General features: G+C 43.5%; 1 protein-coding gene across 1 annotated transcript; it reads left to right on the plus strand.

The window, feature by feature from the left end:
• The first annotated feature begins 7446 nt into the window (after positions 1-7446).
• Positions 7447-8467, plus strand: LOC147430525 (uncharacterized). Its single transcript, XM_086494420.1, has 2 exons — positions 7447-7952; positions 8032-8467. The coding sequence occupies exons 1-2, from the start codon at positions 7545-7547 to the stop codon at positions 8044-8046; spliced, it is 423 nt and encodes a 140-aa protein (XP_086350546.1). The 5' UTR covers positions 7447-7544; the 3' UTR covers positions 8047-8467.
• Positions 8468-22689: the final 14222 nt, after the last annotated feature.

Below are 22689 nucleotides of genomic sequence, written 5' to 3' on the forward strand. Positions count from 1 at the left end.
CCTCTCCTTCTCTCACTCAAACCTGCAATTTCCATGGCTTCTCCCACCCTCTTCACCATTACCCTTCTCTCTCATCCCTATAGTTCTTTTATGAACCTCTACATACATACACCCTCTCCATGTCTCTCTCTATTGCTTCTATGTAACAATTTCATTTACCTCTCCTAAAAATATCTAAATTCAGCATCTTAACCATGATAACTTCTGCAAATTGAGGATTTTTCATCAACAAATCCTCTTTTCATCGTGGTGGTCAACCGTGGCGGCGGCGTAAAGAAGCGAAGAAGAAGACCAGCGGTCATTTTTTCCACAATCTACACAAGGGTGAGTTCAAGCTTCTTCAAAGCTTCACCATCTCAATGATTCTCTTTTAATTCACCCCTCTTCCTTCATCAAATCAACTCATCCTACCCATTGTAAATGTATCACTAACAATTCTAGTGATTATTACCACTAACAACTAACTTCTCTTGTAAAAATGCACCCACACTATCAACATATGGAGTAGGCAACCGCACAAGTAAACCAAATTCACTCACTCCCATGGAAGTTTCTCTCCTTTCACCACATCAATAATTCTCTTACTTGAGCCCACATCCATGTGACTCAAGAGAAAAGAGAGACCCCATTCTCATTTGAAATTCATAATCCTTGATCTTTCCTAATAAAATTGATTAGGTTTAATCCTAATCAAGGCTTCTAAAACCTATAAATAGAACCCATTCCTCCTTGTAAAAGACATCACTATACCATTGCACACTAGATTGAGCGTACCACACGCCAGTTCTATCTTGGTTGTAAAGAGAGAGTAAGCTTTCTATACACCATCACCTTGGTGCATAGAAAAGCTTGAGCTAGTTTGAGTGAGTGCGAGTAGAAGATATTCTTCCTACCATTGTTGTATCTATCCCAACATCAATGAATTGGTAGTTTTGGGTGCAATTCATGTCCAAAGGCTCACGCTTCTCCTCCAATTTGGCTTGGCAAACTCATTCAACTTCATAAGGTGACTTGTTTCATTGAAGGTTGTTGTTTTGTTGCTTGTGATTCATTGGCTATTCTTTGGCTACCATTGTAAGAGGGTGGATGCTGAGAGGGCTCCCATAACCCTAAGACAATGTGCTAGTGATGCTATAACCAAATCTTGTCACTTGATTCCGCAAGCTCTAAGTTCCTTTTTGTGCCAAATATAAAGTTGAAGCTAAGTTGTACACCATCTCTCTCTCTCTCTCTCTCTCTCTCTCTCTCTCTCTCTCTCTCTCTCTCTCTCTCTCTCTCTCTCGTGTTTTAGTGTGTGAGAGTGTTCCATTGGTGTTAGGGTTAGTGTAAATTCATTGCTTGTTTGTGGGTTGCCCTAACGATTCTCCTCTTTTGCGTCCTAGTTCGCTCTTAGACTAGGTGGTGCCCCTTGTGTAGTTGGGATTTGGCTGTGGGTTTGTTGTTTTGGTTTGTGTTGTGTTGTGCCCCAGCCCCATTGAGCAGCACGGGAGCCTTGAAGGGTGTCTAGAGGTTGCTCTTCTTGTTGCCCGCCCCGGAACGCCTCACTACCTTTGATGCAGCTGAAACTAGGGCTGTTGAGAAATATAGGAAACTCAAGTGCTTAAGGGGGGAGGTTCCAATAGAAGGTCTTAGACCCAAAGGTAAGTCACAAGCATCAACATCTAAGGAGCTTCCTGAGCTAACGGCGGAAGTGATTGAGAAGTTAAATGCATCTTTAAGCAGCTTGTCAATTCACCTTGCACAAGCTGTAGGTCCAAAGGGACAAGCAAAGAAGTCTGAAGAGCGAGACCCACGACCTAGGAGAGTCTTGCAATGTTGGAATTGCGATGAGTCTGGACATGGGATGTATAATTGTCCTTGGCCCCGTGGGGAGCCAGGGAGACCTAACTTTAATTACCGAGTGATGAATGTAGGTGAAGGAACTAGTCAGCAACCACGGCTTATACAAAGACCAAATGGAGCAAGACCACCTCCACAAGGAGTGGAAGGAGTTCCACCTTTGCCAGACCCAAACGTGCATGTGGTAGAGGTGATAAATTCAAGAGAGGTTGACATGGAAGCAAATGGCATTAAGCGTGGCCGAGGGAAAGGTAAGGAGAAAGAAGGAGTTACATCACAAAGTGACCATGGACGAGAAAAGAAGGCAAAGGAGACCAAGGAAGCTAAGAGGACTCGACGTCGTATCAACCTCCAAGACTTTCCTCTTGGACATGGAATGGCTCCATACAACCTGTTGGAAGACATGAGAGGTAAGGGTCCTGATATCTCATGGTTTCAATTTCTTGCATTATGTCCACAAGTTAGGAGGGATTTAACAAGGGCAGTTAGCACTAGGAGAAAGGTAAAAGAGAGTGTGCCTGTTGTGAAAATTGCACAAGCTGAAATGAATGAGGACATTACACCTGTGCTAGATTGTTACATAAAAGGGAGATTGGTTAGGAAAGGTCTAGTGGATGGGGGTGCACAAATTTGCATCATGACAGAGGGACTCATGCAAAAACTAGGCATGCACATCCATGAGACACCTGAAATTAAGGTCAAGATGGCAAACAATAGCAAGGCTAGGTGCGTAGGCATTTGTAAAAATGTTTTTGTGGAGGCCTTTGGCATTAAGAAGGCAGTGGATTTCTATGCCATGTCTACCAAAGGAAATGGTTACCCATTTATCCTAGGGAGACCATGGCTAATGAAAATGAGAGCTTTGCAGGATTGGGAGAGTGGAAAGCTAATTTGCAGGAATGACAATCATAAGAAGGTTGTCTTTGACATGAAGGAGCAACGCCAAGAGGAGCTCCATGAAGAATCATCTCAAAGTGAGACGGAAGAAGGTTGGACCGATAACACTTCAGAAGAAGAAAGTAGCGGCAGCATTACAAAAGAGGAGTCTTCCATCGAAGTCATGGGGGTAAGGTTTAAGCCAACCAACCAAGAGACCTCTTGTCAAGGTTTGGAGGAGGTAGGTTCCCAAGAGAACCAAAAAGTGGAAGATGAAAAAATGCTAGAAGGTATGCTATCAACAACACTTACAAAGGATGAAAGAGAGGAGTTCAAATGTGTGCTAAGGAAATTTCCTAGGCTTTTTGCTAAAGACTACACCGATGTGCATGGAGTAGATGTTGTTCAACACAAAATTGAGTTGAAGCCAGAGGCCACACCTAAGGCTTAGAAGCTACGAAGGCTAGGAGTCATCAAGGAGCAGGCTTTACTCAAGGAGGTAAGAAAGCTTCTAGCAGCAGGTTTCATTTATCCAGTGGAGAATTCAGAGTGGGTCACTCCCGTTGTTGTCACTCCTAAGAAAAACGGAAAGTGGAGGGTGTGTGTGGATTACCATCCACTCAATGAGGCAACAAAAAGAGATCACTTTTCCCTCCCATTTCAGGATGAGATACTAAATGAGGTAGCTGGTCATGAGAAGTACACTGTGTGTGATGGCTACTCAGGCTACTTTCAAATAGGTATCGCATTGGAAGATCAATTGAAAACAACCTTTATCACTCCTTGGGGTTGTTATGCTTTTAGAGTCATGCCATTTGGTCTGACAAATGCTCCTGCAACATTCCAACGTTCATGAACATGGTGTTTCAAGCATTCTTTGGAAAGTCAATTAGAGTGTTCATTGATGATTTGAAGTCATAGTGAGAAATGTAGCAACCAACCACAAACATGAGTTGACCATTTAGTGAGCTAATTTTCAGCCATAAGTAACGCTTATACTTATCTTCTTTGACAATGGAAACATCTTTGAAACCCTTTTTGATCATACATGCTACGCCTCCTTGGCCTCTATGTTGCTTTGTATTTTTGGCCCACATCAAAGAATGCACATTATATTTGTCAAATCCAAGAATTCGTTGTGCATCATGCTCTCATGTTTTCATAAGAAGTATCACATTGGAGTCATTGGTAAGTTCATCAATGCTAATTCCCGCATTCCATGGATACCCGTTACAATTCCAAAAGATTATTCGCAAGCGTGAGTTGGTCTCATAAATCATATGTCCCTATTTATTGGGTGGACTTGCATCCTCCTCAAGTGACCTTTCTTCTTGAGATGACACCTTAGCCTTCTTGCTTCTTTCCTCATATGCTTTGCGACATGCATTTTGTTGCATAAGAGTGCAATCCTCATATACATTACAACCCATTCCTTTGAGGTAGATCCAACTATTGTTAAAGATGATCTTTCTCTTCACCTCATTAGCCATGGTACATACAATAGGTCTTTCTCCTAAGCGAGGGACTCCTTGTTTTCCAACTCGATATGCACCATAAGCCATGATTCTAGATATGCCAAAGTATGTAGCAAAAAACTCTTCAATAGCAACCACAAGAGATTGAGGTGTTTCCATGCTTTCCTCCTTGTGTGTGTGTGTGTGTGTGTGTGTGTGTGTGTGTGTGTGTGTGTGTGTGTGTGTGTGTGTGTGTGTGTGTGTGTGTGTGTGTGTGTGTGAGAGAGAGAGAGAGAGAGAGAGATGAAATGGAAAAATTGATGACGGATCACTTATGCCAAATCATAGGGCAACCAGAAGTTCAATCAATAGAGTTGAAGATGCGAGAGCCACACTTTGCTGCAGTGTTAATAGAACAATAGCACCCATTGAAGCAGACCTCCTAGGAAAAACCATCATCAAAGATAAATGCTCACTTGCCTTGCAATCCTTGGGTATCAAAAAATCAAGAGAATGGGGCGCAATGACAACAAAGTTCTTCAAGGAGTTTTTAGATGACCTGAAATCCCCCATTATTTGCTTGCCAAACAAAGCAGTGTTTTAGGGAATGCTAGACCCCATCGTTAAAAGAGGTCTTGTCAAGCCTATACCCAAGCATGTATGCTACTCCTAGCTAAAGTAGTGGCATCATATAACTATGATGATAGTGGCTTACAAAATCATTGCTAAAGTGATCTCCCTAAGGTTGTATCCAATCGTGGCTAAGGTGATCACCCCCCATTAGCATGGCTTTATCAAAGGAAATTCAATATATGACAACATTTTGGCATCAATGGTTGGCATTAAATATGCAAACTTCACCAATTAGGTACGTATCCTCCTCTAGCTTGACCTTGACAAAGCTTATAGTCCGCTTTCCTAGGCGTACATAGAAGACGTCATGAAAGCTTTGGTCTTTTGCCCCTACATGTGGTAGATGGTACTCACCCTAGGAGTAGGCAGCTGCTTAGAACTTCTCCTTAATAATAGAGTTGTGGGAGCCTTCGAAGACAAAGGTCAATCAAACAAGAATTCTCTCTAGCCCTGCTCTTCTATGTGACCAACTCTCATCCCTTAGCTACCATGCTCGAGGAAAGCATGGAGAAAGGTGACATTCAAGGCCTCTCTCCGTCCTAGATGACAAGCAACTCCTCGCATGTTTACTAGTGACTTCTTGCTATTCCTAAAAGCCACCCCATTGATTTTCTGGAAGGCTCTAGAACTTGTTTGAATGTTTTCCATAGCCTCATGTTCTAAATGCAAATCAGGACGTCGTGGTTAATCTCTCTCTTTGAGAATGACTTGTTTGTCCAATCTTATTGGCATGAAGAAATTCTCTCTAAAGGAATGGTTTTTAATCCCCTTGGGGCTCCACTAGAGGTAGGCATCCCTGACAAACAAAAATTTCAATGGGTCATCGAAAAATTTAGGTGCAAGATGAGAGTAGATGCTTCTTCCCTTTCACAATAGAGTGAAGGTAATCAATTTATTCATCATCCATATGCTTCTTCTCGCCAATATTGAAGATGACCCAAAGAATTCTTGAAACCAATGAAATGTTTCTTATGGGAAAAACCTCCAGGGATATGATATTGTAACAACGGGGAAAATGGGAGTGGGTCGCTAGATCCAAGGAGAAAGGTGGAATGGATACTCAACTCGACGATACATGCGGAGGCCCAGTGTGCCAAATTTTTGGTGTCCATAGTGAACCAAGATCAGGCCTGGGCCATTATGATATGGGATGTGATTGATAAGGTAAAACTAGTCTCCCCAAGGGCCCATGGAAAGAGGTAAGAGCTCATGAAAAGCTGCTAGTACCGCTCTCTAGGCAAATGTGAAGATAGGTAGCAACCCAAGCGAGCTCGTAAGAAAATGTGCCAAAGCATCAAAAGCCCTTGAATGGGGTTAAACTTGATACTTCAAGAACTCCGTCACTCATTGGTCCCCCTGGCTTTCTAAGGCTGGAGATGCTCTACTAAGCCTGTTCTTGAGAGACATAGCCAGACAAATCAACAACAAAGGATTCAAACATTTACCTTAGTTCTGGGACAGAAGCAGTCTAAGATGGGAAGAAGCAGACCAACTGGCTACCCAATACAACCTCGAAAAAAATGAAAGACTATTGGTCACAACAGAGTGGTTGAAGTTTTGAGCAAGGTTCTAGTGCCCATATTGAGGTATCATTTGATTGGAAAGTCTGTTGGCCCAACAATAGGACCTTTGCCATACCACAAACTAAGGGAACATACATCAGGCTAATTTACAAAGCAGATCGGTACTCTCCGCTTAACAAATAGTGGAGGCTACTATGGGATGAGTTTAAGTGGGCGGTAGTTGGAAGTAATATCTGGGATCCTCCATGGCCTACCATATTGAAGATCTTCCTATGGAAGGTGCTTTGGGGGAGCATATCAATTGGGAACAAGGTGAAAGCTAGGGAGGATTGGAACATACATATGCTCAAGGTGTAAAGCGGCAATTGAAGACCCCCTTCATCTACTCAAAGACTGCCCAACCATAAGAGATCTAGTACGTAAGAATTGCAAGTGGGTCTAGAATACTTGCAAGATCCGCTTTTTAAGAATGATTTGATTCTAGGAGGAAAGTTCTCATCTATTCAAAGACCGCCCAACCACAAAAGGTCTAGCATGTAAAATTTGCAAGTGGGTTCAGAAGACTTGGAAGATCCGCTTTTCAAGAATGATTTGATTCTAGGAGAAAAGCCTTTCAAGAACCAAGCCATTTTGGTATGCACACACCTAGTCCGCTTTTGCTATCTCAAACAAACGTGGAAATCAAGAAACTTTCGAGTTTCGAAAGAAATCGTGTGAAGGCCAAATTTGAAGAAATCATATAGGAAGGCAGGGAATGGATTTTTCCTAGTTTCCCCTTCGTCCTTTCCATCGCTCCCACTTCAATTACTATCCCATGATTAGGCCCATGTCACACATCCAGTCGGACCTGTTTGCAAAAAAAAAAAGCGATTGGCTGATTGGAGTGTCTGTAGCTTGATCATCCTTACAACAGACATCAACTGTAGCAAACACGCGAGCAACAAACATAGGCTTTGAACCCCCAAGCATGGAGCTACTCTCTCCCAAAAGGGAAAATATTACAAAAATTAAAATGACCGCTGTGTGTGACCATGAGGGGCTTTTTGGGTGCTCATAAGCAACACGGACATTGCCCAATGTGTATGGTGGCACTCAACTGTCATTTCTTCTTGTTCCGGAGATGGTGAAGTCCAGGAGGACTCGGAAAGCTTTACCCGCGACAACATATTGCTACGCTTCTCCTCCTCCTCCTTCTCCTCCTGTCCACGCACAGCAGGATATGCGGGAGGGAGTAACAGCAGCCCCCATGGTAGCCGAGGACCTTGCCGCTAGTGATCGCCCTCCAAGCAAAAGCCCTGGTTATCGCAGAGTGCGTGATGAGCTAAGTAAATTGAGCAGAATGGGAAGCGTGCTGAACTACAGCGACGAGCAGAGCTCCAACAATGGAGAGGATGACGATGTAGAGCCCACCAGTTCTGCGAGTGAGATGCCCCGTTTGTCACGTCCATCTTCTTTCTCTCCAGACCCGGGCAATGAAGCTCCATCTGCAACCCATCCAGATATTTCTGACTGTGCAGATTCGACTGCCCCTGTTTTTGTGACTGACCTCAAGGAAAAACTTGGCAGAACTGCTTCTGCTTCTGAGGCTGCACTTGCTTTCCAGCGATGGCGCATATCATCTCTCAAGGTGTGTCACATTCATCTTTTCCCATGGATTCTTGAGTTCTGTTCTCCAAAAACCTCACCTTATTAATGCGAATGTACAGACTAGCTCATATTGAACAAGGCCCACTCAACCTTGGGACATGGAGGAGAGTAGAACATCATTGACTGGTAGCTTTCTAAAGATCTACAAGATTTTGTGGGGTATAAGGTTACAATGGAATATGGAAGTTGTCATGGATGCCCTCATAAACAAAGATTGGCTCAGGCCAGAGAACAGTTTTTGAAATTATTCTCAACCAAAGCCCGGAGTAGAGACATGCCACCTTGATGTACATAGCACTCATTTTTTACCCCCGTCTTGTACAGCACTCATTTTTTACCCCAGTCTTGTACATCCTCTGGGTGAAAGAATTTTGAGCATCCCCAGCGGTCTCTTTGTACACAGTATACAGCTACTTTTTGTGTCAAAAGAAAAGGCCCGGCAGAGAGAGAGAGAGTTCTACACTGAAAGCTCTCATGACTAATAAGAGCTATGATTACAATGATGATGATCCACTACGTAAAAGCTGTGAGAGAGAGAGAGAGAGAGAGAGAGAGAGAGAGAGATGAAACGAAATTTTATATTAAATGAGGGTACGTAGAGTGGGTAGGTATGTAAGCCTAACCTACATTCTCATCATCATCAACATCCTCATCACATAATACATCACCGCTCAAAACATATGGGGAGGGGTAAAATCACATGAGGGCTACTGAGGTGCACAATGGGGAAAGTAGACAATGGTGACCATCCCATGAGCTCTCTCATGGGTCTTTGCAGTATGACCTCAATGTCCTCCATGGTCAGCTCGGGGGGGGGGGGCAATGATGCTCCGTAGCCTTTGATGCAGACCTCATCTACAGTGTAAAGATCTTCTCATCTTCAGGCGTCGTGAGCGGCGAAGCTAGATGGCTTGATCAAGAAGAATGCCCCAATGAGGGTGTGACTAGGTAACCGATGGTGGGCCATCCCGAGTAGTGCCTCTGTAAAAAGTAGTGATCTGGTTCTGTATGGATCCTCTATGTGTAGGTCCATTGCTCCCAAGGGTAGTCTCTCTGATTCTACGGATCTCCAACAAGAAGAGACCTAGTCACCCTAAACCCTAAACCCTGCATCCAACGAATACTGAAAAGGGGGCAACTTGTCCATACTAAATCCATGTAGCTCAAACCAAGATGATATCTATGCAAACCAACATGAAGTAAGCATATCTGTTGCGTGGTAGCTCCCATGTGCTATGAATGAAAGACACTGATCTAGCAAGAGCCTTTACCAATTGGTGGTGGGCTCATCTCAGCTCTGATAATTCACTCAGATCGGCCTGGAAACAATTGGTCTCTCCATGGATCTCTATCCATCACATGTGCACCTTGATCTACGATGATGATTCAAGCTAGGCCCCCCTCGTGATTATTTGACACCCCTTGTGTCAGTTGGGATCAATGGTCCCTATTAATTGGGGGTGGCAGGATTGGTTTTGGGTCGTCCGATGGCGGTTTAATCCCCAAGTGATCGTCATGTGATCACAATCGAAGTGAACCCCAAGGAAACTCAATGTGAACATCAAGTGATCGCCAAGTGATCCCCATGTGATACCCAATTGAAATGTGATCACCTTGTGAACCTACCTATTCCAAAGTGATAACCGTGTGACCCCAATCATTCCAAAGTGATCTCCTAATGATCCCCACCCCGTTACTTTTGCCATATTATACTATGTTCTCACCCTCATTTCCAGTGGCGCACGATAATTGAATGGGAGAGTCAATGCCTCTAGTGTGGGAGGTGGCCGGTTCAAGTCGCGGGGGCTGACTGACCGAAATCTTTTTATTCTTGGGAATAAACGGATTGTTAACCCTCACGGCACACGGACACCCTATGATCTATAAACATTGTATTATTTAGAGTCAGGCACCGGGCTTGTCGGTCCAATAGAGAAAGGTAGAGTGATCGCCGATGAGAGGCGCACTTTAACTTGGACATTCAAGGGATTAGTTGGTTAAGCATGGGCGCCCAAGTGTGAATGGGGTGAGCTCCTATAAAAGCCAACTAAACCTAATTTTTACTCATTCTCTCATTTGTGCAATAGAAGAGTGCTCTTGCTCCATCTCCATCTTCTTCTTCTTCACCTCCTTGTGTGTGTGTGTGTGAGCGGCGAAGCGGTTGAGCGCGGCACGACTGCAGCTTCTTTTTCATCGCGGCGAGGAATCCACCACGAAGGCGAGCGTAGAGCGGTGAGTGACACACCCTTTGTTTCCTTGAGCTTGCTAGTTTAGGCTTGTTGTGTGCTTGGAGCCGTTTGTGGCTCGCACACGGTGTATTGGCAAGTCCCTTGCTTCAACAGTGCGGCAAAGAGTGCACATTTTTGGCGCCGTTGCCGGGGAAATGCATTACATTAAGCTCGGTTAGCACTTTACGCTTCCTTGTGGTGCAATTTCTATCATAGGAAAGGCAGGGAAGGAGTGTGTGGAGATTTCTGTTTTTTGCGTTTTCTGCATTTGTTGTCAAGTTTCAATTTCTGCTATTGTCTACGTTTTTTCAATTTCTGCAATTTCAAGTTCGGCGTTTTCAATTTCTGCAATTTTCTGCATTTCTGCGTTTTTTTAATTTTTTGCAATTTCTGCATTTTCAAGTTCGGCGTTTTCAATTTCTGCGTTTTCAATTTCTGCAATTTCTGCATATCTGCGTTTTCTGAAATTTCTGCATATCTGCGTTTTCAATTTCTGTATTTTCTGCACCCAAAAAAAAAAAAAAATCTAAAAAAAAAAAACGGAAATTAAAAACGCGAGCGAGCGGGCGGCTAAATTTTTCGAAAATAAAAAACGTGACTCTTCAAATGGACGGGTTGCTTTGTATAAAAGGTAGGTCGGGATCATTTGCCCAAGCCCAAGCACAGGCCTAGGCCTCAGTCCTCAGTCTTATGATATACACTAGACTCACTCTTATATATATACCCTACTCCCTCAAGAGAGAATGAGAGCATGTGGGACAAGTCCTCCACTCTCCTCCTTTCTCTTCCCACTTCCACCCTTAGACTTTTTAGTTTGGGCTTAGTTCCCTACTGAAAATTGACAGTTTTAGGAATTCCGAGAGCATAGAGTGACCAAACGGAGGGCTGTAAAGCACGGCACGACCCTCTGACCGATACGCTCATTTCGAGCTATCACACGGTCCATTCCACGACACGCTCTAAAAAATCTAGCAAAAAAACAAACAAAAAACACGCTAAAAACTAGTCACAAGGCCTCCTAGAGCAGCTTTTTGACACCTTAGGGTATCAAAAGCACATGCACTTACGCTCTGGGCGAGTGCTAGAACACGAGCATATTGAGGGTACCTCTGTTCATACGGACACCCATTACCCATCCACGATAAGCTCTAGACCCTCAGCGGGGACACAAGGTAGCACCACCCAAGACCCTAAAATAGCCGCTAGTGATTCCTCCTCCGACTCAGAAATCATGGAAGCATACCCTACCCAAAACACTGAGAGAGAAGGCCATGCACCTCCCGAAGCTCCACAGCCTAGTACTAGTATGTTTAGTCGTTTCATGGAAACATTAGGTAGAGCTACTCGCTCGGAACCTGATGCAAATGAAGCACACGAAGGGGGTGGGGAAGTGGAATCTCCTTTCACATCGCACGTGGACCCCACACCCCCAAAGAGTGTCCATGTGGATATCCTGCCAACTTCTTACCAAGAAGGCCCTGTTGAGCTGCCTCCTTCAGAAGTTCCCTCTAGAGTACCGTTGGTGACAAGTAAAACCACGGGGAGCAACATTGCTTCTACCTCACAAGAAACCGTTAACACGTCGACTCTAGAAGGATTGTTCATTAATGATCATTGGACATACGACCTCCACACTGAGGTGTTGACGGATCTACACTCTGGCCACGCCTACCATGTAGGATGGATAGAGATTGTACAATCCACCTCTAGTGCCACGAGCATCGAAGATCAACAGAAAATGATCTGTAATGTTATCCATGGCATTATTCAATCAGAAAGGCAAAACCGAGGGGTAAATATACTCTCAACTGGCCCCATGAGATTTCTGGATACGAGCAAGGCTCAACAGCCTACTCTATGACAAATGGAGACTCCTCTAATGAGTCCCATGGACCCATCTTACGTCATTTCACCTAGGGTCTCTATGCAATCTGAGCCTCCGAGCGACAACTTTAGCTTCCCTAACTTGGCTCAACCCTCTATTAAGGAAAACCCAGTGCTCACTCCAGGGATAAGCCTGATAGAGAATGTACCGATGACATCTACGGTTAGCGCAGTGCCACTACCTAGTGTCGTAGTACCTAATATGGGGCCTCGACCGTATGTGCCTCTAGCCCCTTGATTATGCTCCTCGAGTGCCGCTCCCTAGCCCTTATCCGAGTGGACCTATGCCCGGTTATGTTCCATATCCTGCATCATCCACACATATGCCAAGACCGGCACCCGTCCCTCTCCCACATATGATTCCAAGAGTACCTCCACCGGCCCTACCTCCTCACATAGGTGACTTGGCAGCGTTTGCTCAAACCATAGGTCGATCTATCGCGGAAAATATGCGTCATGCATCTGATAGAGAGCCTAGAAGTAAGGCAGTACAAATTGCCAAACTCACGCAAAAATTCAATGGGGACGAAGATGCTAGGAAACACATTGAAGTGTTTGAACAAGTATGTGATTCCTTAGGGGAACGCAACGAACTACATAAGTGCAATACCTTAAGCTTGACATTAAGTGGGAAGGCTGGAGATTGGTATAGAACCCTAAGGGTGGACAAGAAAACAATCTACCCTACCCTTCGAAGGTTGTTTCTAAAGGAGTACATACGAGAAGGTGTGCTTTGGGGTGTAGCATCTCAGCTACAGAAGGCCGAACGTAAGGAAGGAGAGTCAGTAAGGGACTTCATTAGTCGTCTAAAGCACTTAAACTCTCGCTGCCCTGTAAATGAGCGCTTCAACAATAATCAACTGCTTGATCGATTCATTCGAGGGTTGAGGAATGAAGGAATCTATAATGGACTAGTGATTAGAGGTATCACAACCTGGGAAGATGTCACTGCCAATGCAATCCAATTAGAGGACAACTTGATGATAGCAGGCATGAGGGTGTCTACTGACACGAGATCCACTAGCTCACAAGCCATTGAGTATGAACCCATGACTGCAAAGCCCATTGCCAATGAGCCAAAGGTATTTGAGACATTCTTGACAGACCTCACCAAGGCAATCCAAGAGTCTCTTAAGGATAACCGACCCCCTCAAAATAGTCACATGTATCCAAGAAGGGAGCAACAATGGTGTTCCATTTGCTTAGGTCCACATAGCACTAGTGAGTGCCCTACGTTTAGAGTAAAATTTAATGGAACTTGCAACGCATGTGGTAGGTATGGTCACCAAGCTAAGGATTGTTTAATGATCAAACGTATGATGGCAAATAGACCACCTGTAGCCTGGACGGATGCGCCTCGAGCTCCTGTATTGATGCCTACTCCACCTGTTGAGCAACTACCGCAACACATGGTCCCTAGATCTCAAAATGTTGTACAAGCTACACCGCTACCACCTCCTGTGCTAGGACCGCAGCCCCTGCATCCAAGAGTCGCCCCTATGAACCAAGTGGGTTGCAAGCCATCAAATGCTTATGCAGATGGCTGTGAGGAGGAAATAGACACTAGTATTGCCTACGGACTTGATACAGTGGAAGAGTGTCCTATATACTACATGGAAGATTGTTGGGGACAAGTCAAGCCGGTTTATCAAGCTGCTGCTCTCGCATCCAGAGGTCAAAATATCAACACCCAGGCTAGGAGGCCACCTCTTCAATGCTACGAGTGTGGTGGACCACATCGAGTAGCGGAGTGCCCTATTAGGCTGCAAAAGAATGCTGCACAGATGCAAATGAATCAAGGGAGCACGTCTGCAATGCCAATACTCACATGTAATCGTTGTGGCATAGATCACTTGATTGTCCAATGCCCCTATAACCCAAATGCGCCTAAAATCACACCCCTAAATTTGGTCGAAATTGCTAGTGTGACATCGCCAATACCACCCGTCGCACCCGCTTATGCGATTACACGGTCCATGCTTCAAGGGCCAGGCCATATCCTCGAAGAGAGACATACCGCGTCAATTATCCAAGCAAAGAAAAAGAAGACACGAAGGAAGAAGTCGCAGAATACGGAAAATTCAAAGCCAAGTTGCAAAACAAACATAGGAACAGGAGATGACCCCGTGTATATGAATGACCTCGAGGATGATTCAGATTCAGTCGAGACAATGGAGACTAGAACCAATACCACAAAGGGAAAGACCGACAAAGAAAACCGTAACATGGAACCAAATGAAAAGCGAATAAGAGAAAATCATAAAGAGCCTCTGAAAACACCACAAGTGTTTCCAAATCCAATCCAAGACCCCCAAGATAAACCGCAGGGGCAAAAAGGGAAGAATCGTAAAAAGAAGATTGGGACTTACCCAAACCCAGTAGACGAGATTGAGCAGGTGAAACATCTAAGAGGTTGAGTGGAGGAGACTCAAAGGAAACTAGAACCAGAACCCATGCAGGTCAAAATTCATGACACAGTGTTTCCCACGCAAGTTCATCCACCCCACATGAACCATAGACCGTTAGCCATATCTAGTATCATCCAAGAAGGGAGTGAGGACGGGACATCAGAAAGTGAGCATACACCCTTCTTGTTGGAAAGGATGTTTAACGAAGGAATACCTGATCCCATTGAGGAATATGAGATTCCATCCTCACCAGTTCCTAGTCAAGGACCTACACCTTGCAAAACGCCAATGAATGTTGCCAAACTAGTGGACTTCATGTCTTCTGAGGTCCGAACCACGATCATAGCAAAGCTGTATGGAGATCCTGAGTTATTCCTAGCACTTCGAGCATTCCTTAACGGAGAGCTACGAACGGGATTACCGCAGTTTGCACAACCAAATAGGCCTGACTCGATTATGATTGATGAGGAAAATCATGTGCAATCACTTGACTTAGATGGACACGAGTCTGTGATTGAGGTACCCATTAACGAATTAGGGCAGTATTTTGAAGGCGACGAGTCTAATGCGACCCTACCCATCACTACCAAGGGATTAACTATAAAGGGAATTCTTGATGGTGGTGCGGGAGTTAGCATCGTTACAAAAGATTGTTGGGAATCCATGGGAAAACCCCGCCTCAGTGTTACTAACATTGTGGTAAAGATGGCAAATGGTACCATAGTCAAACCTATGGGGATGCTCAAGGATCTTAAGATCAAAGTTCTAGGACACAAGGTACGACATACGTTCATTGTAATGGATTTCTCTAAACACCTTATGTCATATGAAATGATTTTAGGACGACCATTCATGAGGGAAGCACAAATGGTTCACGATTGGTCTAAAAATCATGTCTATTTGCAATTCCAAGACTCTGTCCTTAGAGTGGATTTGGTGACTGGTAAGGTACACCCCTTAGGGAGTAAAACCATTATTGATCATCGCTCTGACACCACAGTTCACTCGACCCCACTACAATATTGTTACACTTGTAAGAAGGATACAGACATTGGCCAAGATTCTCCTTATATGGATATCCTACCTGGTATGACGGAATCAGACAACGTAGACTGGGTCCACCTAGCATCAACCATAGACACTTGGGGAAATAGGGGGACGACCTGGGTAACACCTGAGGGGGATGAAATGCCTATACCCTTAAATATGCTACAAGCAATGCATATCGCTTCCGACAAGACTCATCCTAATGTAACGAAGAAAACATACAAGTGGGTCCCTAAAACCTCTGTAGTGAGCATGGTTGATGCAAAAAAACGGAAACCTAGTAAGAACCGTACCACTCACTCCAAGAAATGTAAAGAAACGCTGCGTTGGATTCCTAAACGACTATTGGAAGCCCAAGGATACTATGAAGGAAATGATCAAATCTGGGTGCCCAAATGTAAAGTGTACTCTTACCTGTCACCTGGCCCATGTAAACCCAATCCTGTGGCTCCAAAACAAATTGAAAATCACGGAAAGGAAAAAATCATGGAATGTTACACACCCGTTCTAGAGCTAGTTTGGGTACCAAAGAAAGAACGATTTGTTCCACCTAGCTCAGGAACAGGGAAATCAAATGAAGCTTCTTGCTCTTCATGTAGTTCCTATATGCAAATAGAAGCTTCGACACAACCTCCACCTACCACTGTACATATCCATCCAAGCACGAAAGAGTTTGCACCTTCCGGGGTAAGTTCACCACCCACGACAACGTTGCAAATAAAATCCTGGGAGAGTACCTTACCACCGTTGCAACTCGACAAGGTGCCTAGGGTAATAGAAAACTACTGGCAAAAATCCTCACCTATTACCAACTAGAACAATTGGTTTCAAAGGGTGACAAGCTCATTTCAAACGGTATGATCTACCCAAGGAAGGGGGGAGTGTTTGCTGACAGTCATCATTCATTTGTTTCCCTCTCAACCTTTTTCCCTGACCTCTTAATCTCCAATCTTAGGGAATGTACATATAAAGCTTTATACTCACAAAAAAAAAAAAAAAGAGCAAGAGCAATTAGCAAACGAGTATGCACATTAAAGTCAAAACATTGACTCAGACCTACACATGTCACATTTGGTTAAGTGAAACAGAAACCTATGCCATAAAACACCTTTGATCCTCATCACTTGAGTGATGGAGGGTAGGTAAGATTAGTACGATAGGAGTGTTTCTGTTTTAGAGTTGAGTGATTAGCAAAGTTCTCTTTTCCCACTGATGTGCCTCCTAGAGGTATTGTTTGTGTTTCATAGTGTGTACAGGAACGTGTTGCTATTGATAGGATTTGGACCTTCATGGAACCTTCAAATCAAGCACGACCATCAACACAAACAGGTGTTTCTTGTCCATTAGCATTGCCCTTATCTTTTTTGCATCCATGATTGTCTGCTTTGATTGTGATTGGTAGCATAATATTCAGCACATTGGCTTAGTATCAAACATTTAATTCAATGTAGTGTTTTGTCATAATCACTTGTTTAGGTGTAAAAATCAAGCAGTCCGACTAAGCTAGTTTGACCAAGCTAGGTATTAGAAATCTTCTCTTAATACCATGGGGAATGCCTTCCTAATAAGCAATGGTTACTTAGGTTCTTAATCCGATTTAAGCAGCATTGTATGAAATGTACTAGGGCTTTCTAGTGGGCTTAAACCTATTGACCTTTAGCTTAAGTATTATAAAGGGAGTTTACTAATGTGATGAGCCTGGGGAGGGTAACAGTGTTATATGACCCCCCAAAGTTACAAAATTAAAATGCTGAAAATGAACAAACAAAAAATCAAAGTGCCACAATGTAAAATTTTAAGCTGGAAGAGAAATCCCTGCTTAAATTGGTACTTCACTCACATGTATCGCCTATGGTACTAGAGCCCTAGAGGTTCCCAGTGTGGGCGCTTTTCCTTGAAAAGCAAAAAACCCAAGGCATACAAAATAAGCACCCACTTCATAATTGAATCAATGTGAAAAGACTTTGGGGGGTCAAAGAAAAAGTAATCAGTCAGGCGATGATTTCATGAGAAATTCCTTTTATGGTAGCTTAACTACAAGGTTTTCTAGATATAGCCTCTAGTCAGCCCTCGAACATGAATACTTGGCTCTCGCGATTAAACAACTTAATTGACCACAGAAAATTAAGAAGCTTACCCATGGTATTAATACTTGATCTCTAGTGCTTTTCGACCGTCAAATTAGCGACCCCAGACTTGTTTAATTTTTTACCTTTACATCTTTTATGCATTTGATTACATTGAAATTTAATGTTCATTGCTGACAAATTGTTTGAAATTCTTTTCCAATCAATGTGTCTACCTAAAACTGCATATGCTTTTTAAGAGAATGCCATTACTGTGCCAATGTTGTTTGATTTTGCAGTGACTGAAGAAGGCTAAGGACATTCATCTCAAATGCTCTTCCACCTCGACGAACCAGCTTCAACTCAATAGCTTCCGAGGATGGAATCTACATCAGGAAGGGGGGCATGTTAACCCTCACGGCACACGGACACCCTATGATCTATAAACATTGTATTATTTAGAGTCAGGCACCGGGCTTGTCGGTCCAATAGGGAAAGGTAGAGTGATCGCCGATGAGAGGCGCACTTTAACTTGGACATTCAAGGGATTAGTTGGTTAAGCATGGGCGCCCAAGTGTGAATGGGGTGAGCTCCTATAAAAGCCAACTAAACCTAATTTTTACTCATTCTCTCATTTGTGCAATAGAAGAGTGCTCTTGCTCCATCTCCATCTTCTTCTTCTTCACCTCCTTGTGTGTGTGTGTGTGAGAGAGAGAGAGAGGGAGAGTGTGTGTGCGATCGAGCATTACGAAGGCACGACGGCGGCGAAGCGGTTGAGCGCGGCACGACTGCAGCTTCTTCTTCATCGCGGTGAGGAATCCACCACGAAGGCGAGCGTAGAGCGGTGAGTGACACACCCTTTGTTTCCTTGAGCTTGCTAGTTTAGGCTTGTTGTGTGCTTGGAGCCGTTTGTGGCTCGCACACGGTGTATTGGCAAGTCCCTTGCTTCGACAGTGCGGCAAGGAGCGCACACGGACTGTCCACATCATCCAGAGATTGTGGACCGTCAATCCCACCTGACAAGGGGGTGTCAAGTAGTCTTGTGGCAAGCACTGTCGCCTCAAGCACTGTCGTGTGCGAGAATCGTTTCCGAGGATTCCAATCCATCACCAAGTTCAGAATGAGCAGAGTGGTCCAGTCATTCATTCCATTGAATAAGTCGTGATTCATGATTCGTTATCAGGTTTATTTGGGAGCTGTCACTGCTCCAAAATCATGATCATCTCATTCTTAATCGTGTTATCTGTTTACAAATAGCAGGTTCCATTTATGATACTTATCATTGTCAGGTTCATTTTGGAGCTGTCATTGCTCCGAATTCGTCATCCATTATCATCGATTTCACCTATTATTTGCACACATCTAGCAAGTTCTTCCAGAGAACATCAATGTCATACATAAATCAAATTCATCTTCAAAAATTTCTATTTCAAAGTTCTTCATTCACACAGTTAGTTCATACTGAACACATTGTTTCAATCATCTAGTCATCTCATTCATACGGGAATCTTGACGCACTAGAATCATTTAATATACGTCATCATTCATTCATTCAAATTTATCATTCTTATCTCGAATCGAAAGGATACCCGATTCATTCCTGAGCTGTCTCGCTCTCGATTTCACCAACTCATCCTCGATTTCACTTGCAAAACAGACAAGGAGATGGCTCAGCTCGTTGGAAAAGAGTGGATGTCCAGCTCCATGCTTCCGAATCCATACAAATGCGAGTTCCTCACTCCTATTTCTGGTTATCTGTCACAAATAACCAGATAGTCAGTACATCAGTATCTCTTTCAGTGTCCTTCCCAATATTGGCTTCATCTTTTGGTAACCAGTTTTGTTCCAGGTCTTCCTGCGAGTAAAGCTTCCGCTTTTCTGCACTCTTCTGCCCTTTCAGCTTTCGTCTCGTCCTGAGAGGGGAATCAATGGCCTCACGCCATCTTGAGTGAATCTCATCAATCGGGTAATCTTCATGTGTTTCCCAAATCTTGGGTCTCTAAAGTACTTCATCAATCTTTTCACACCCATGTCAACCTGTAAGTGACGCTTGGACTTTGCTTTGGCAAACTTCTCCACTGAAAAATTTGCCCAAATCTTTATTCTTTTCTTCGGTTCCCGCGCCTGATCTGAAATTGGGAGGTGTTATCTCTGTCAGATTCTCCACGAGAACGCATGTGTAAGAGCGATGAAGATGGGAGCGCGCCCGATGCGCGATGAAGTAAGGGTGGGAGTGGTGGCTAATAAGTCCGGGGTCGGAGCACGAAGATTATTCAATATCAATTTACAAAGTGCCCAAGTGCCGAAAGGGGTCCCAAAGACTGGCGCCCCTTTCGGTATTTCTTTTATATTAATCTTTGAGCAAAGTACAACTCCCGCAAGGTCCTCCGCTCTTAGACTTTGCGTCTAGATGCTCTGAAGAGTGAGGCCCTTAGGGCTCTTTTATTCTTACAAAGGATGCCCAAAAGCAGAGCCCTAAAAGCAGTTAAACTCAAAAGCAAACTGTTCCAAAAGCAACTGGTCTTCAAAAACTGCCAAAAAGCATCAGCCTAAATTGCGGAAATTCGTACAGCCCTACCACGTTAGCAACCAACGTAAAACGCGGAAATCCGTATAGTACTGCCACGTCAGCTGTTAGCACAAAATCAGGGATTTTTGTACAATCAGCCACGTCATCACTTTGCCGTGTGTGTGTCTGGGTTGCACTGCCACATCATCAATTTGTGACAATCCCTGCTTCCCCCCAATAGTAGATTGAACCGGGTCTAAAGACCCTCTGCTGTCCATACTCTCCCTATAACTGTCTCATACAGTGCCATGATATCCCACTGCAAAAAATTTGTTCCCTTGGGTGTCATCTCAAATGAATCTTAGTACTAGGATCTCAAAGTGGATTATGGAGTTGCAAGAGTTCCAATACTCTTTCAAGGTAGAAGATAGTGTGCGTGCACAATTGGCAGGGATTCTCACTTATAGGGTACATGAGAAGGAAATTAAGGTGCCTCAAGTAAAGACCCTACCATTGCCACCACCAAAAAGTATTCCCAATGCTTTTACCTTGTTCTTTGATGGAGCTTTTCGATGAGCCACAGGGAAAGCAGGGGGAGAGCTAGTGTTGCTCAACCCAAGTGGAGAGGTGGTCATGAAAGAGAAGGTCAATCTACCAGGTTCAACTAGCAACAATGAAGCAGAATACGACACACTACTTCATGGTTTGAAGATGTGCATTGGCCAAGGGATAAAACGTCTCATAGTAAAGGGAGATGCACTTCTCATTGTTAAACAGATTTTAGGCATTTGGGCATGCAAGAATGAAAGCTTAAGGACAAAAGTTCATGCCATTCGTAGGATGTTTAATCAGTTTGAAGAAGTGCAACTATATCATATTCCGAGGAAACAAAATGAAGATGCCGATTTACTTACACAACAAGCAGTTACATGTGTTGAGAGAGAAGTGCGGGTCATCATGGTGGCAGCAGCTGTCAAGCAACCGAGATACCAGGGATTGGAGTCATTGGCTCCCATTATTGGCTACATTTTGGAGGGTGAGTTTCCACAAGACTTCACGAAGGCTCAGAAGAGGAGACTCATGAAGAAGGCAAGTTTCTATCTCTTCCTAGAAAGCTCCCTCTATCAAAGAGGGAAGGATCAAGGGTGCAGAAGAGTACCAACTATCAAGAAAATTCCAGCCATTCTAAAAGGTTTGCATGAAGAGCCATGTGGTGGTCATTTTGCCCAAGAATCAACTGTGAAGAAGATTTTGCTTGTGGGGTATGTTTGGCCAAGCTTGCATGTGGATGTTCAACATTGGTGTAAAAGCTGTCACAATTGTCAGATAAATGGAAATAGAAGGTTGGTGCATGGCTCGAGGCAAATAGTGCTTGCAAATGTACCCTTTGAAAAGTGGGGCATTGATGCTATGGGTCCTCTGCCTAGGACAAAAAATGGTTATTGAGCCAGCAGAGGATCACACCCACATTTTTGCTCACACTCATCATTTTGTAACCATTGATTGTAATAAATATCTTTCCGACATTAATTTTGATTTGAGCCATTCATTAAGTAACGGGACTCAATTGAGTTTCCAGCTTGTAATCCCGAAGTAATTTCACTTGCTGATGTAATTAGTTAGAGATGTTCTCACCTCCAAGGCTGAGGTATATAAGCCAAATTTTTTGTAACCTAAGGGAGGCAGATTATTAATCAAAGTGAGTTTTTGAGCGTCGTGACTGTGTCTGAGAGAGAGAGAGAGAGAGAGAGAGAGAGAGTCTTATCTACTTGCTACGCGAGCTACGGAGCCGCCATTGGAGAAGCAACACCGCCATTGTGTTAGCAACGGCGAGAGATACGCACAGATACCAAGAGTGCGCGCTATCGGTTTCTATGTGTGGTAAGTTCCTACGAGCTTCGGTGTGAGTTTTCTTCCAACTCGTGTGTCGGAATGGAGCGTACAGCATATCTATAGAACCACAACGAGTAGAGCTACACATTAGTACTGATAGCCGTTTTTTCGGCTCTTTGTAATTGCCACAGTGAGTTACCTCACACTACCAAAATCACCCAAACACTGTGGCTATCCCTACCATTTCACTGTACATAGGCGTGCATGAGTCACGGGACTTTTCCCATATCTTCTTAAAAAACCCTCAATTAGCTAGTCATTGGGCTAGTTGAGCCAAAAAAATAAAAATAAATAAAAAATATAAGTATATTATGGCCCATGCGTATGTAAATATTTCTTTGTATATAGGGCCTATATAAAATATTTTTTCATAATTATTTTGGTATTTATTTAAATATTTCTACCTAGGTGTGTGCTATTTATACTCTGTACATTGCCTCACCATTACCACAATTTTTTCTTACCATTTTTCATACTCTTTATTCCATATAGAAATATTTTCATGTATGCTTCTCTTATATTTGGTGTAACTCCACCCCAACAAAAATCCAAAAAACTAGTTTTATTTATGTGTATATTTTTTCACTATTGTGATTTTTCCCTTCCTACATCTATTTTGTTTTGTTTTTCTAAAAAATTAGAACACCAAAAATATTTATCTTTTTATGGTAGCCTCATAATG

This window comes from Adiantum capillus-veneris, chromosome 21 (genome assembly GCF_014529385.1).
Source record: "Adiantum capillus-veneris isolate H3 chromosome 21, ASM1452938v2, whole genome shotgun sequence".
NCBI classification, from domain to species: domain Eukaryota; kingdom Viridiplantae; phylum Streptophyta; class Polypodiopsida; order Polypodiales; family Pteridaceae; genus Adiantum; species Adiantum capillus-veneris.